Source organism: Macrosteles quadrilineatus, unplaced genomic scaffold, assembly GCF_028750875.1.
Source record: "Macrosteles quadrilineatus isolate MER2022 unplaced genomic scaffold, UCM_ALF_1.0 Scaffold_9__3_contigs__length_116548681, whole genome shotgun sequence".
Classification (NCBI taxonomy): domain Eukaryota; kingdom Metazoa; phylum Arthropoda; class Insecta; order Hemiptera; family Cicadellidae; genus Macrosteles; species Macrosteles quadrilineatus.
In genome coordinates this window covers 36,685,009-36,700,480 of record NW_026542602.1, presented here as the reverse complement: position 1 = coordinate 36,700,480, position 15,472 = coordinate 36,685,009, and the positions used below count along the sequence as shown (strand labels likewise).

The window sequence follows — 15,472 nt, the reverse complement described above, 5'->3', positions numbered from 1 at the left end:
GTCAAGAGGACCCAAAGAGTTGTATCGCTATTTGTTAATTAATTTTGTGAATTAGCCTATTACTTAAAAATGTTAATTTTGAATGGCCCAATAAAATTTTGATTTGATTTTGAATAAAAGTTCTATAAGTTAATAGTATTACCAAATCGTTCGGCCGGCCGCACACCTGATACAGCACGGCACGGCAAGGCCAGGCGAGACGTCGTCTTTGCCTAGCCTTGCCGTGCCCGATGGAGATTTGAGATGCATACGCACGGCACGGCACGGCAAGGCGACTTGAGCACCCACATGGTCGATCCCATGGTTTCAGTAAAATGAGATACTGTGTGTTGTGAGGTTGTTTGTACATTTTGTGACACTTTGTACTACACATTTTGTGAGAATTGATGCAGAAAGCGAAGAAGAGGCTGCTGCCATAGCGGCTATATGGTACCGTACCTCATGAATGTAATGGATGATCTCCCTAACAGAGAATCGTGGGTGCATCCCATCAACCAAAAAAGGAACTTGAAACCATTCATTGCAGAACTAAGAGCAGATCCGGAAAAATTTCATAATTGAGTGAAAATTTAAAAACGTACGTTTTCAGGAAAAGCACTTTGCAAATTTTTTTCCCCTTTTTTCAAAACTTTTATTATTATTTTTATTTCATTAACATTTGAAGTTTCATAAAATGTCCATGGTAACGCAATATCTTTGGTATTTTTTTAAAAAAAGAGCATCTTTAGTGGAAAAACACAAAATCCTGTCACGACCATAACAGACGTTTAAATGAATGTTAAAAATAGTTAATATTATTTTTATAAGTATGTTTTGCTATAAACTAATTTACTTTTATGACCATTATACAATAAAAAGGTCACTGAGCTTTTGATATATTTGGTCTTTCTAGAAAAAAATAAAAAATAATACCCCCGCCGCAGCAAACCTGCAGACTTAGCGAATTTCCATTTGCCTGATTGGATTTAAACTAAAATGTCTCCTTAAATATATCACATTTATTCCCTATTTAAACAGAATTAGTTTAATGAGTACTTAGGTTTGCTGCAACAGGGAGGGTAAAAAAGTTTTTTTGTATGTAAAATGTTAAAAGGTACTGTGGTTTAGTAAGAAATTAATGTGTTTTCCAAATTTGATCAAAATATGTTCATAAACAAGCAAACTACAACAGTTGACTTATTCTCCATAAGAATAACATGGGAATTTTAAAATTACAATTTTTTTGAATTTTCTTTGTAACAATTAGGTGCATAACAATGCTTCAATATACTAAATTATTTGTTTTTTTAAGCTCTACAAAATGGTTTAAGAAGAAATTGTGAAATTTTGTGTTTTTAGGGTCAAAAATGGGAAAAACCTATTTTCACCCCATAAAACCCCCCATAAACCCCCGTTCCCATAGTCCGATCATGCTGGTTCGCGAACTCATTCAAGTTTATCCCGCCTTACACCTTCAAACCAAATTTTATCAAAATCGGACAAAAATTACTCAAGTTATCGTGCGGATGGACACATATATATATATATATATATATATCTCTATATATACCTAGATATATAAAAATTTGAACGAATGGTGTTTTTGGCCTCTGGGGACATCAAAATGAAAAAGTAAATCGGTCCCGGGCTTAGGTCTTACCATGAGACCTACGGTAATAATGGTAATAGCTACTTCCCTATAGGGAAATTCGCTAAAAACTCAAAAAATTGAAAAAAGCCAATAAAATATTTTTAAGTTTGTATAACTCCAAAAAAACTTACCTGAGACCCGAAAAATCGTTATGTTTGTATAGAGGTGTGCTTCTTTTGTGTATAAAACATTAAAATATGACGATATTTTAATTTTTGAAATTTTTATGATAGAACTCATAAACGTGATGGTCAGGGACAAGCGGTAGGCTACGTTCGTGAATTTTCTGAAATAATCTAAATCTTTCTAAACAATCCTTCAATTATACTGTTAGTTATAATAAAAATAAGTGTTTCAATTTAACTAAACTGTTTAAATTACAATTATATTAAGGTTATTGTCACGACCAAACACACTATAATCCATAAGGCTGGATTGGTCGTGAAAAAACCCGCGATGGTCGTGAAACTTTGGTCGTGAAATTACGTGTTATTTGGCTCTGTTCTGGTGGTAGCCCTGCACCTCATGTTCGAGGATACAAAGTGAACTTCTAGGTTAATCTAGCAATTGAAATATCTTATAAACAAAAATTGACACCATGTCTACTTCATCGAATGACTACGTACGGTCATGGACACACCAAAATTACAAAAAACACAATTTTCCCTTTATTAATCTTGTAATTCCTCCTTTCAACTCGAAACGACCGGCACCACAATCCTGACGTACACCCCGAACTAGTCTCTAAAACCAATTGACTCCATCGACGCCAGGCTTGCCACTGTCGTGCTCCAAAGTTGAAAATTTTACCCAAATGGTCGTGACGCCTAATCGAGGGACAGACTTATTTTGTCATGGTAGTCAGTCTGCAATGATTGCCTCGGCAAAAACCTCAAACAAACAAACCCAACAAGCAATGACAATAAAATTATAATATGCTCCTTTTTTGTAAGTTTAATAACCATTGATGACATAAAAATATGGCTTTATATATTTCGGCATGAATAATTAGTCTAAAAACAGCGTGAAAGTTGGAAAATGTACCCTACTGACACGTCATGGTCGTGAGATTCGAGACTTTAAAAATACGAAAAAAATACCTAGAACCTATTTAAAACCAAATAAATGTGTGTAACATGTTGCCCCCGTCCCAAAAAATATTAAAACACATAATAATAAACTAAAAATCCAGTATCTACGAAGTAAAAGGCCAGGGACATGAAAACGTACGTTTTTAAATTTTCACTCAATTACTAATCGTTGGAAGTGCACACTGATTTTGACAGGGGCTGTCATTGCGCTGAACGTGGTGTCGATCTTCGCGCATGCGCACATCGTTTTGCCTCAAGCCTTTTGCCCGAAAGACGAAAATTGAAAAGGCAGTACAAAACAAAGCGCTGTGCGGCACAGCTGCTTTGCCTTGCCTTGCCGTGCCCGATGATGTTTGCGGCACCCCCATTTCAAATAATAGAAACCTAGTCGCATAAGGTGCCTTAAGGCAAAAAATTCGTTTTAAAAATTGGTTATATACATAGATGCTACTATACATACTAGTATTATTGATTTATTAAACAATTGACAGGTTTGGTTGGCTAAACTGTTGAACATCTGTTTTTGTTTGTTCAAGCCATTTGCTCTTCAACTCTGAAAGTATGAACTCAAACTGTCAAGAACAAGAAGAAGAATAAAGCCAATGTCGCTTGGTCTACTACAACACTAATCTGTCAAATGAATCTGTTGTTTTTAGTTTATTTTCCAGTCTAAACAGTATCTAAATTTATCTTAATCATTATAATAGTGTCTCGAATATATTGGGCTGAAAACTGTAACAGGTAATTAATATAACATTGGAAAGTGAACATATATTTTTATTTCTATGTCAGTTTTTCAAGAGTGTTAGTGCAAAATGAAGCAAATCAATGCAAAACAAAAATTAGGCTAGACCTTAGGCTATATCTTTTTCATCCAGCGCAGAATTTTTAAATTCAACTAAGTTGTACCTATGTTTGTTTAACTACTGAATCAAGTAGGCAATATTTTAATTTACGTTTCTGCTGAAACCAAGTTAGGTCGAGGCCTAAATAAATATTTTGTAGTTTAATCCAGTACTAAGATAACCTAATTACGTCCAATCTAGGATGGTTATCATTCATTTGACCCTTTCTGAAATAATAAGGTAACAGCCTAAAATAATATGAAATTATAACTGAGCCCACCCTAACTTACTTGACCAAGTTACACGCCTATGCTCGAGCTCTTTCTCCGAGCACGGGCTTTCTTAAGTCCGATACTTGTAGGGGCTGCACTTTACTTTAGGTCCTACACTCATTCGAATGAATATATCGATCGATATATCGATTAATCGATTGTTTCATTCGATATATCGTTTGGTTAGTTAGGTAAGGTTAACCTAACCTAACTAACCAAACGATATATCGAATGAAACAATAGAATAATCGATATTTTCATTCGAATGAGTGTAGGACCTAAAGTTAAGTGCAGCCCTTGTAGGCTATATTTTGTTGAGCAGAGGATAAGTAGTTACTGGATTACTCGTCCGTCAGTGACGTCACCGGGTTGTGGGGGCCCGGAGCCATTACCACAACGATACGAAGTACAGCCATCAGTGTTCGTGTAATGGATAGAGTACTTGGCTGATGTATGAGGTATCTAGATCGAATCCCCTCGGTAACACTAACTTTTTGTCAAAGATTTTGCTTAGAAAGCCATTTCTTCTTAACTGTAGGGCCTACATCTTTTGTTAGAATTTGAAGCATTTATAATTTTATTTTACAGTAGGCCTATGAACAGAATTTTACCTTCATTCAATGTTTTCATTAGCCTATCAGCAAGTTTGGTTAGGTAGGTTTAAAGGTTATGACAGTAACTGCCGGACGCCTAATCCACGCCCGGTTACCGGACGCGTGTTGTATCCTCTGCCTATTTTTTATGTTAAAACAAAATAAGTTAATTATTTGAATTTAAGAAACAACCCTACAGGCTACATGTAATCCCAAGGTCTAGTCTACTGGCTACATGGTGCTTATTTTGTAGCTTAGTGTAATAAACTGGCCGCCTATGGTGTTGTTCTATCATGTATTTTTATAACTAGCCTATGCCAAGTAACTTACATAGGGGTTTATTGATTTAATGTACACTTGTAATGGTTTAGGCTACATGTTTTTAGCGATTTCCCAAATTTATATATATATATATATATACCTACAGTGGCGGATCCAGAGGGGCGAATGGTGCGACCGCCCCCCCCCCCCCCTCGGGCATACTGGCATACATAGGCCTACATATAGTGATGTAAAATACCCGGGTATTTAAAACTCGGGGTAAATACCCTGGGTATTTACCCGGGTAAATACCCAAAATCCAGAAATACCCGGGTATTTTGGGTATTTATGAAATTGATTGAAATTCATTTATATTTACCCCTAAATATGTTATTGTTATTATTACATGATAAATTAGGATAGTCTATAACACCTTTTACAGTAACTTTAAGCTTTGCTAGTACCTTTTATTTAATGATTTATCACTTTTTTTTAATATTACATTTAAAGTTTCTAAATAAGCATTTAGGCCCCTATTACACGAGGTAGCCTGGCGACGTCGCCAGCGGCAGTAGCTGGCGACGCACTGGCCACCAAACCTATAACCAGTTGAGTAGCCAGAATTTTACCGCCGTGGCGCCGTTGTTTGAGTGCTTGTCTTGCACTTGTACTTGTTAAGAGCGGTGTTTACAGTGAATAATGAGTGATTATAAGTATCTTCTCCTTCTGTTACTTCTGAAGAAAAGGAGGCAAAGGAAGAGAAAAATGTACGTTCATCCAATGCTTAGTGCAAGAGAATCAAAAGGGTTATATTACACCCTTTTTGATGAGCTCTGTGCGGACAATAAAAAATGTTTCAATTATTTTCGTATGTCACAATCCAGTTTCTTCGAGTCATAAAGGATGATATAGACATTTTATCAACTGAAGTGAACAATTCACACACTCACAACACAACAGAACGCAACACAACAGTGTGCAAGTACCCCCGTGATATGAACTAACCGAGTGGCGACCGTGGCGACGTGATACTGGCGACCTAGTGTAATAAGCTCCATATGCTACAACGCAGCGTCGCCAATATGGGTAGCCAGTGGCTACCACAGTGGCGACGGGGCTCGGTAGCCAGTCGGTCGCCAAAGTGTGGCTGCGTCGCTGGCTACCCTCGTGTAATAACATCCATAAGAATCAATGCCCCATGACAAGCTGAGTAGCCAGTTTGGTCGCTGGCGACGTCGCCAGGCTACCTCGTGTAATAGGGGCCTTAGTTTTGTGTCTTAAATCGAGTAACATCAGTTAAATTTTTAAAACTTGCTAAAAGATAGTATATTAAAAAAGGCTGTGACTATTTCAATTGTTATCATTTTATAAATTTATAACCAATTAAATAACATTTAAACAAAATTATTTTAATTTATAAATATCCAGGAATTGTTGGGTACCTATTTATGATGCAATAAAAACAGTTGAACTTGCCATGAATAGTTTTATTAACAATACATTATTGCGTAGGCCTATAACATTTTAGAATACTCCAAATTCCTAAGGCCTGATTGACATAGGCAGAATACTAAAAGTAATTATAATTACACTTTTCTGTGTTACCGCTTGGTTGGAAACAATAATATATTTGGATAAACCTACTAAAAAAATGTATCTCCTGTTTTTTGGCCTAACTTAATATAATTTTGAAAGATTTATTGTGCTACAGATTCAAATGTTTTGTATCACAAGTTTATGAAATTAGTTTTTTTTAATTTTGATACCATTGATACTAACAAAAGATCTGGAACAAAAATATGATTAAATCCTGCCATACTACTGATTGATTTTTAATTATTTTCTTCTTAAAAGTTGTTAACACATAGGCCACTACTAGGTTACATTTTCCTGTCTTTCTAAATAATAATTAATACTTTACAAATTATTTTTCTTCGCTTTCAATAAAATAAATTCATCTCTCTATCATAGAAATTAAAAAATCATAAGTAGTCAGGGCCAGTGCAACCATGCGACCAGGGTATTTATGCCGATTATGCTTTATGCTGAGACCTGGGTATTTATGGCGATAATACCCATAAGTAAAATGCTAGTAGTGACCATATGAAATGTTGTTTAACACATTTTATTATCATTTTACTATCCTTACAGGGTAATAATTGCAAAAAAACATCTCAATCTTTTCTAACTTTAATACAAATTATAAATACCCAGTTTTTGGGTATTTACCCGGGCCTAGGGTAAATACCCGATTTATATTTACCTACCCACTGGGTATTTACCCGGCCCACATCACTACCTACATATATTTTTTTACTGCATGTAATACAGTAGTGCATACAAATTGCTTAAAAATAATTTGTTACACTAACTTTGGACAAAGAATTGGTATAAAACTGCCATTTTGGAGACTAAGTTTACACAAATTTCCGGGTGTGCACACCCCCGGACCCCCTAGTTCGCCCCCCCCCCCCCTTGTGGCTGTTCTAGGTCCGCCACTGTATATATATATTATAACTTATATATTTTTTATTTAGCCTATTTATTTATATATATATATATATAGGCTAGGGCCTAAACTTAGGTCTTGCTTCCACTAGTAGGCCTACGATACCTCGAGCAAAATTCATCAAATTTTGATCAAACTTTCTACAAACATGTTTAAACCCACATTTTGAGCTGTAACCATTTTGACCAACAAAACCCTCACTTTTTTACGTCCCATCTTCACGTCCTAGGACGCTAATTCTATTCTTGAACTGTTTTACATATTACTTCAGGCCTAGAGGTTGTAACATTACCACATACATAAAATCCATTGGTGATTGGCGGGATTCAAACCTATTTGAATAGTCTATCAACTATCCAGAACATACCTGCTGATAGGTCAAATGAGTCATTAGCAATGTCTAGGCTTACTAAATTTTTATCCTTTTTGCCTGTTTTCTTCTTGTTTTTTTGTCCTGAATCTCCTTTGTCATTGCATACAAAATTATCACGTCTTTCAGCACTTCAACACTCCATGGCATTCTAGGTGCGGGTTGGTTTCTACTACCATTTTTTTGTGTTCTTATCCCACAAAATGGCTGTGTTTACGGACTTCATTAATGTAGCTAAATCGTTCACAGGTTAAATGAACGGGGTGTGTGAATCGACCAAGTTTGAAAGTTCGCCAGAATATGACAGAATGGATATCAGCGAGACCTCCGAAGTGTCATCTCCTGGCGAGCAACCACTGACCCTGGACAATCAGACGAGCTATGCACAGGTAGCCTAACAATGATCAACAAGTCAGTAGGCTATTCAGTCATATCATAATGTGTGTAGGCCTACCATGAAAAAAGTGCAGAATTAGAGTAGGCTAACAAAAACTAGGCTACCCAAAATGAACCAATTGTCAAATTGTAATTTTCAAGATATGGGTCGAGATAATTTTATGGGAATTCCAAAATTATATTCAATGTTAAATTCCATATAGTTTCTATAAAATAGGTGGTCTACTGTAAACAACCAGTCAGTCAGATTTTTGCTACTAAATCTAATTTTTGTGAAATATTTTGTTATGCTAATACTGACAGAGGCCCTACCCTTTGTATCACTTGAAGGTCACTTTATTAGCTTCTCTTAGTGGATCAAGGAACGTAAAAGGGTGAATATCAAATTGTAAGAGAAAAATTATGTCCCAGCAAAAAAAAAATTAAACTATAAATAAAAAAAATTTTAACACGTAGAGTGCGGCCGTTCCCGATCGGGTACGGCGCTTGGCCCCCGTACGGTGCGTCCGTACCCCATCGGGAACGCTCGGTAATGCCTTTTGTATATCTTCGTTTTTGCTCTAGCGTCGGCCGAAAGCGGACCTATACGACGTTAGCGTGTAGTATGTGACTTGCATTTTGTTGTGGTGTAGGTTGGTAGTAAATTTCCCCGTAAAATTCCCGTCTGGCAATCTCAAAAGTCTTCTTTTTGTCCCGTCTTTTTCCCTCCATTTGGCAATACAATTCCAATGGGACCGGCTACGTTCCAAGCAGTGCTGCTATCTGTGGGTGTTTAGCGAACTACATCGACTCTCGTTGTAAAGCAGGACATCCCCTCACGTTATTTGCTATTCGTCAGACCAAAATTGAAAAGGCCAATCACACGCGGCAATCGGGTTTACTCGACGCTGAGGGCTGCGCCGCACTGGGGATACGCCCGCTATTTGACGTGCCGCAGCGAACGTGTTAAACTTATTTTTATTTAACTGTTATATGATAAATAACATAATTAGGCTAATACAATTTATGAATGGATTTATCATATATTAATATTTAAAACAATATTTGAAAGCCCTTTGGTCAGGTCGCTAACTGTCCCCAAGACATCATAGAGGAACTGAAGCAGTTTATGAAATTTAAAAAAATAAAAATAAATAAACTTTTATGTTAATTGTTCTGTGTCTTTATTAACCCCTATTAAGTGTTTTACAACTAAATGATCACTTTAAAACAAAATTTTAGCATGTAAACGTAAGTCCCCCCGTAAAACGCCAAGTATGAATGGCAATTTGAATTTGCCACCATAATCACCGCTAGCGCTCCTAGACTCCCGCCGGAGCCATCAGTGTCGCCATGACAGATGGATAGAGTGGACCATACAGTGTTTGTCCGGAATTTATTTTTGATTTAATTGCCAAATAATATTGATTGAGCTAAGTGTTGTTGTTATGTTTATTTTCTGTCACGTCGCTAACGTCTATAAACTTATTATTTATGCTAATACAAATTATTTTATCAATGAATATCATAGTTTTTGTGGAGCACTGTTGTCACAACGACCCTTTACCACCATTTTACCAGTTCGCTGACGTTTTTCCTCTTAATAAACGTTTAACTCAGGTCGCTGACGTTATTGACCTGATGTTATATCTGATTATTCTTTGTTTCATCGCAGATCCAGTAGAATTAGATGTAATGAGTCTGTAATTGTTTTACTCTTCTTTGTTTCAAATGAATATACTTTCTTACCACTTTGGTGATGACAATGTTATATTTCTATGGGTCAGATCGTTTTTCTAACATCAGTAATATTAGGAAAACTAGATAATTTGTACTAAAATTTGTATTGTCTGAAAATGACTTGCATTTGCAGTAAATACTCCTTCTTTACTTCGCTGAGTGCCATAATTAAAGCAAAGTTTCTTCTCTCGTTGGTCAAACAAAGTAGTTAAAAATGAATATGAACAATCTTTTTACATTAAATATTCAATTTTTTTAATAAAAAACGTGTACATTTCAGATTGTTCCCGTTTTTATTTTCATGTATATAATAAACAAATTTTAATTATATGATGGATGCATTATTCAGTAAACAAGTTAGGCTAGATGTTTGTAAACATTGTTTTTAATTTTCAGTAGAATTTACCATTTTTTTCAGTCTTTTATATACGTTAGTGACTTGATGTTGTCTTTGTAGTTGATAAGACAAATATTCGTAAAAAATAGAAAAACTTACATTTAAGCTCTGCTAAGGTTAGCAATGCATAATGTAACACTTTGTTTATTATTGGATCAATAAAAAAATGTATTTTAACAAAATAATTTTTTTTATTTTTTCTGTTTTCATTTCCTCTCTCAATTTGTTATTCACCCAAAAAAAGTTTCTTAAATTTACAGATAATGTTGATAAATGTTCTATTACCAACTGAAACTAAGACCACAATTTTATTAATATAAAGAAACTATTATGACAAGTTTAATTCTTTGAGCTATTGGATGTCACTATATTACTGTGCATTTATGGATCTATGAAAAGACATTAAAAATTAATTCTGTGTAGTAGCATTAAGTGTGGTAATATAACAAACCCATTTACACTGCCTTGAAATCTGTTTTAGGCAAATGCTCCTACACCAGTCAAAAGAAATAGTCTCACAACAGTCAAGCTACAGAATGGAGCTACTAGAAATACTCAGCCTACAACCACCCACCCGCTGGACAACGCACTTGACAAGGACTTGTCTCTTAGCTTGGAGAGCCTGGATCTGGAATTGCCAACTCTTGAAAACTACATCGATGCACCAATAGACTTTCCCAGCAGCCCTAAAGAACTGAGGCAAAACCTAGAAGCTTGCGGGATCCCATTACCTCAAGAGCTTGATTCAGGAGCTACGGGTCTTAGTGATGAAGATGATGAGGACCATTCTATATTTCAAGCGGTTTTGTCCCCGGATTGTCAAGATGTCAGGTTAAAACGTGAAAGACCTTCCGGCTTAACAATCAAGAAGAAAAAGATAGCCTTGACAAAAGAAATTTTGAATGGATTAGACGACGATCAGATTTCAAGCGTGATGTCGGATGATGATATCGATCAGCTGTTGAGTCCAGACCTGGACTCTCCGGATGAGCTGGAGGATTCCATTTTGGAACAGCTAGATAACTCACCGTCAAATGACAAAGAGCCGATCCCTGAACTGACGGCAGAAGAGGAGAGGGATGAAAGTCGCAACTGGCAGAGATGCAACGTGGCTGGAGTCGAGAGGAGAATAGACATGAAGGTGATAGAACCCTACAAATGTGTTTTGTCTCACGGTGGCTATTTGAACGCAGGATCTCACAATGCCATTATTGTATTCAGCGCTTGTTTCCTACCTCATCATGGTAGGGTGGATTACAACTACGTCATGGATAACCTGTTCCTTTACGTCCTCTCTACTCTGGATCAACTCATAACCGAGGATTATGTTTTGGTTTACCTCCACGGAGGTACAGCTAAAGACTGCATGCCTACCTTCTCCTGGCTCAAACGATGTTACCAGATGATCGACAGACGACTCCGTAAAAATCTAAAAAAACTTTACCTCGTACATCCTACATTTTGGCTGAAAACCATCGTCATGATGGCCAGACCGTTTATCAGTTCTAAATTCAGCAAGAAGCTTCACTTCATCAGCAGCTTGGAGGAATTGATGGAGTTGGTGCCTCTAGAACAAGCCAGCATTCCAGACCGGGTCAAGAAGTATGACAAACTCAAACAAGCTATGGTCGACGGCAACTAACACACAGTACCTGCAACACGCACCGTAGCCCCACGAATAAGGTGATGATAATAACGTAGAATAAGACATCCCAGATCTGTTTACTCGTTTGTCTTTCAACATTCCACATGAAATATGTAGTACAGTTTTCTGTTTATGCTGGATACTTAAATACTGCTCACAAAGATCTGCTGTAGAGTATATGCGTTTTGTATAATCAAATTCAAACTAGTCATTTTATTTTTGTAAACAGATTCGGAATTAAAACTGTGTTAGATTGAGCTTGTAGGGCTCGCAGAGTTACCAAATGTCTGGAATACTTGTCGTACCCTCTAGGTTAAATCACAAATATTCCCTGTCGCTTAGAGTCTCAGCATTTGTAATCTCCGCTTTTGTCCATAACTAGTGATATGTTGAATTGATTTATTTTAATATGCTACACTCCATTCTAGCATTAAGAAGATTTTTAACTACACTCAGTTTCTTGTTATTGTTTTACTATTTTAAAACACGTAACTTAGTTATGTGTTTGTATTTTTGTAAGAATTTATTGCATGGACTATTTCTCATGCAAAGTATATCATACAGTTAAATATTATAAATCTTACGGATTTCAAAAAATGATAACATCGAATTTTATATATTTTTAAAAAATAAGTTAAGGTTCTGTAAATACAACAGCTACATTGGGTAGTCAATGTAAATTTACAGATGAACAGGGGTTTATAATCTAAAACCTGGATAGTTATTAATCTCATTTTGTTTTCTGCTCATACCTCAAATATTTCGATCCCACGAGTGCTTGTCCTCAATAACTTAACCCACTTTTACATGTCCATCAGCCTTATTACAAATATAATAGGGTACTGTAGACTAGATATATAGGTATTTACTTTGTTCTACAACTGGTCTTGGGAATAGTTAAGCATTTTTTTAAACATTGCACAAATGTCATTTTCCCTAAACTTGACTAAAATGAAAATTAAGTTCACCATTAAAAATAACAAAGGTATATTAAATATAGATTGTGGTATAAACTGGTACAATATACCAATTGTATTTATTTAGCAAATACAAGAGTACCAGAAATGCAAAGCACGCACTAGGTATTTTACAACTAATAACGCCTTTGCAATCCCAAATACTAAAGCCTTCATATTGTTTGTAAAGGCTTTTCTTTGAATAGTTTTTGGTAATATTGAAAATTGGCTAAATAAACAATATTGCAGCTATTTAGTTAAATAAATATGAATTTTGATTCAATAATGCTAGTTTGATATCATTTTATCAGCTTTTGAATCAGGGATCTCAACAGTTAACCAAGTTTTTTTCTGTACTGTTATGATATATTTCCTTAAGCTTGATATTCATTGTGTAATCGAGGTTTTTTACATTCTTATAAACAAATCATAAAACCGTTTAAAAACTGGTTTGATATTACAGTAGAATAAGCTAATACTTAAATTCTAATTATTTTCTATTTTGCCACTGAATCCCCCCCGATTTTACAAGTAGTTGGTGTTAGTGCTTAATTTCCTATTGCATAATTCTGTAAAACAAGTTAAGTAGGATTTCATCAATACAAGATCTTATACAAATCAAAAACATACTTACCAAGCAGATTGTTTTTTTTTCAAAATTGCGTTTCCTTAAATTTTTTCTTGCAGAGGCAATTCAATCCAGGCCTTAAGTGACATTTCCAGTTCAAAGTACATTAATAAAACAGGCGTTTACAGTGTATAAAAGATTACAATTCTGAATTTTATAATTACTAACTTATAATGTTTTCTTCAACAAATATTACAAACTACTAACTTCTTGTCTGTCTCCAAATAAGAAATTTTAGACTTCACAGGTCCTGATCCTTCTTCCATACCATCCTAAGGTTAACTTTGAACATACAAATATTTTCACCCTTACCCTTATTAATGTTATCAGATTCAATATATGTTGCATATCTGTTGAATATTGTTGGGTGTTCAATATTTAGTATTTGCGGTTTAAGTTTTTCTTTGGCAGCTATCCACAGACTTTGCAAGTCCCATGCCTTCTGTTTCAGTTCCAATTATTTAATCATATCTAATATCAATCCATCAAAGTATAAACATTCCTTAACACTTTACAAATGTATATGTAAATAAATCAATCCACCCTCATATTAATTTATTCCATGATCTTTTACCCTTAGTTTTAAGTATTTTTGTTCCTATAAGATCTGTTTGCCAATGCATGTAATAAGTTTAATAGCCTACATGGCTCCTTTTGATTTTGTGATTTTTTAACTTGTGCCAGTATTATGTTTCATGTGTTTGTATCGTGTACCGTACTTAATTGAGTTTGTTTTTCTCTTGTGATGTGTATACTGATTTTAGGTTACGTTCCCTTAACCTGAAGGGTGATTGTAAGTTCTACCTCTGTCATTTTAAACCACACCAATACCTAGATACTGTATATTTTCTTACCTAAATTGTTAAAATAGCACAAAACGTAATCAAGAATCCAGCCGTTCACTTTATTTAAACGGCATAGCTTGGGATTAAAGCTATTTTGTTGTAGGCTAGTTTAAATACTTTATGCGATAGTTAAATTGAATTTTAATCTTAAAATTACATAGCTCAATAACAAATATTATTTTTAGTAACATCTATTTTTACTGCACTCTTACTGATTGTAATTAGTGCTAACCTAGTTAACATGTGTTGCATATCCGTAAACGTTTATGTGCCATTGGTTTTGCCAATGTCTCGCTACACCACAAATTAACTGCGGCCAGAGGTAGAGGAATATGTCAAAGTAAAGTATATTTTTATTGTATTTTATTATAGTATTTTCTCCAAGATATTGTACAATAAATAATACATAGAGCAATATTTATTTATGGTTGTTTGAACCTAAGTAGAAAAGTTTATAAAGTGATAGATTAAATTAATAACGGGTTGATTTTGTGTTTTATTGACCTGTACTGATATCACAACAGCAAAGTTCTAAAAAATTACAAGTACGAATTTACCTACTTTTTTCAATCCTGAGGAGACTTTTACACTGTTTTATAACCAAGCTATTTCCAGGGATAGTAAAAAACACTGGTTTTACGGAACTAAGTAGTTTTTATGAAGGATCTCCTGTATCATATGGCTTAGCCAGCTGCCCATTTAATAAGGGTTAAATAAAATGCCTTAACGGTACTTTAGTGATTTTTTAAAGAAAACGAAGATATCCCTCTTTGCAAATCTTAAATGGAACAAGCCAAGCTATTGAAGTATAGCTTCATTCTTACATATTATAGTTAGTTCAAGTATTATAAATACTATAGATATTTCTTTGGTAACCATAAGTCATTCATAATATGCTCATGACGATCATAGAACATAGAGTTAATACATTGAGTTAACCCTGGAACATTTAAAAAATTTCTTTATCAATGTATTTTTTACGTTATTTTGTTTCATGAGCTATCATGTATGTATTTGAACACTATATGTCCATATTGTACCAAAATACCAATGTAAAATTAAGCAAATAGGTGTTGTGTGCAGTCCCAATTTAACTTACGATATCAACTTTCACCCAACCCTACACACAGCTTGTTGGCCCTCCAAATGGCTGAGCCACGCATTTGTAAACTTAATATGGATTGCACATGTACGGAAATCGAACCTACGCATGTAGAAAGACCTCAACGCTAGACTCGTCCGTGCAATACTTCAACCAACTGTGCCACTATATTACCACAGGCGGGCTGGCCGTGAACTGTCTACATTAGCGGTC

At 35.1% G+C, this 15,472-nt stretch overlaps 1 protein-coding gene across 1 annotated transcript; it reads left to right on the top strand.

Moving 5' to 3' along the window:
- The first annotated feature begins 3,324 nt into the window (after positions 1-3,324).
- LOC129003057 (protein prune homolog 2) lies at positions 3,325-14,642 on the top strand. The gene is made up of 3 exons (XM_054431268.1): positions 3,325-3,462; positions 7,821-7,960; positions 10,565-14,642. The coding sequence occupies exons 2-3, from the start codon at positions 7,826-7,828 to the stop codon at positions 11,723-11,725; spliced, it is 1,296 nt and encodes a 431-aa protein (XP_054287243.1). The 5' UTR covers positions 3,325-3,462; positions 7,821-7,825; the 3' UTR covers positions 11,726-14,642.
- The last annotated feature ends 830 nt before the right edge of the window (positions 14,643-15,472 follow it).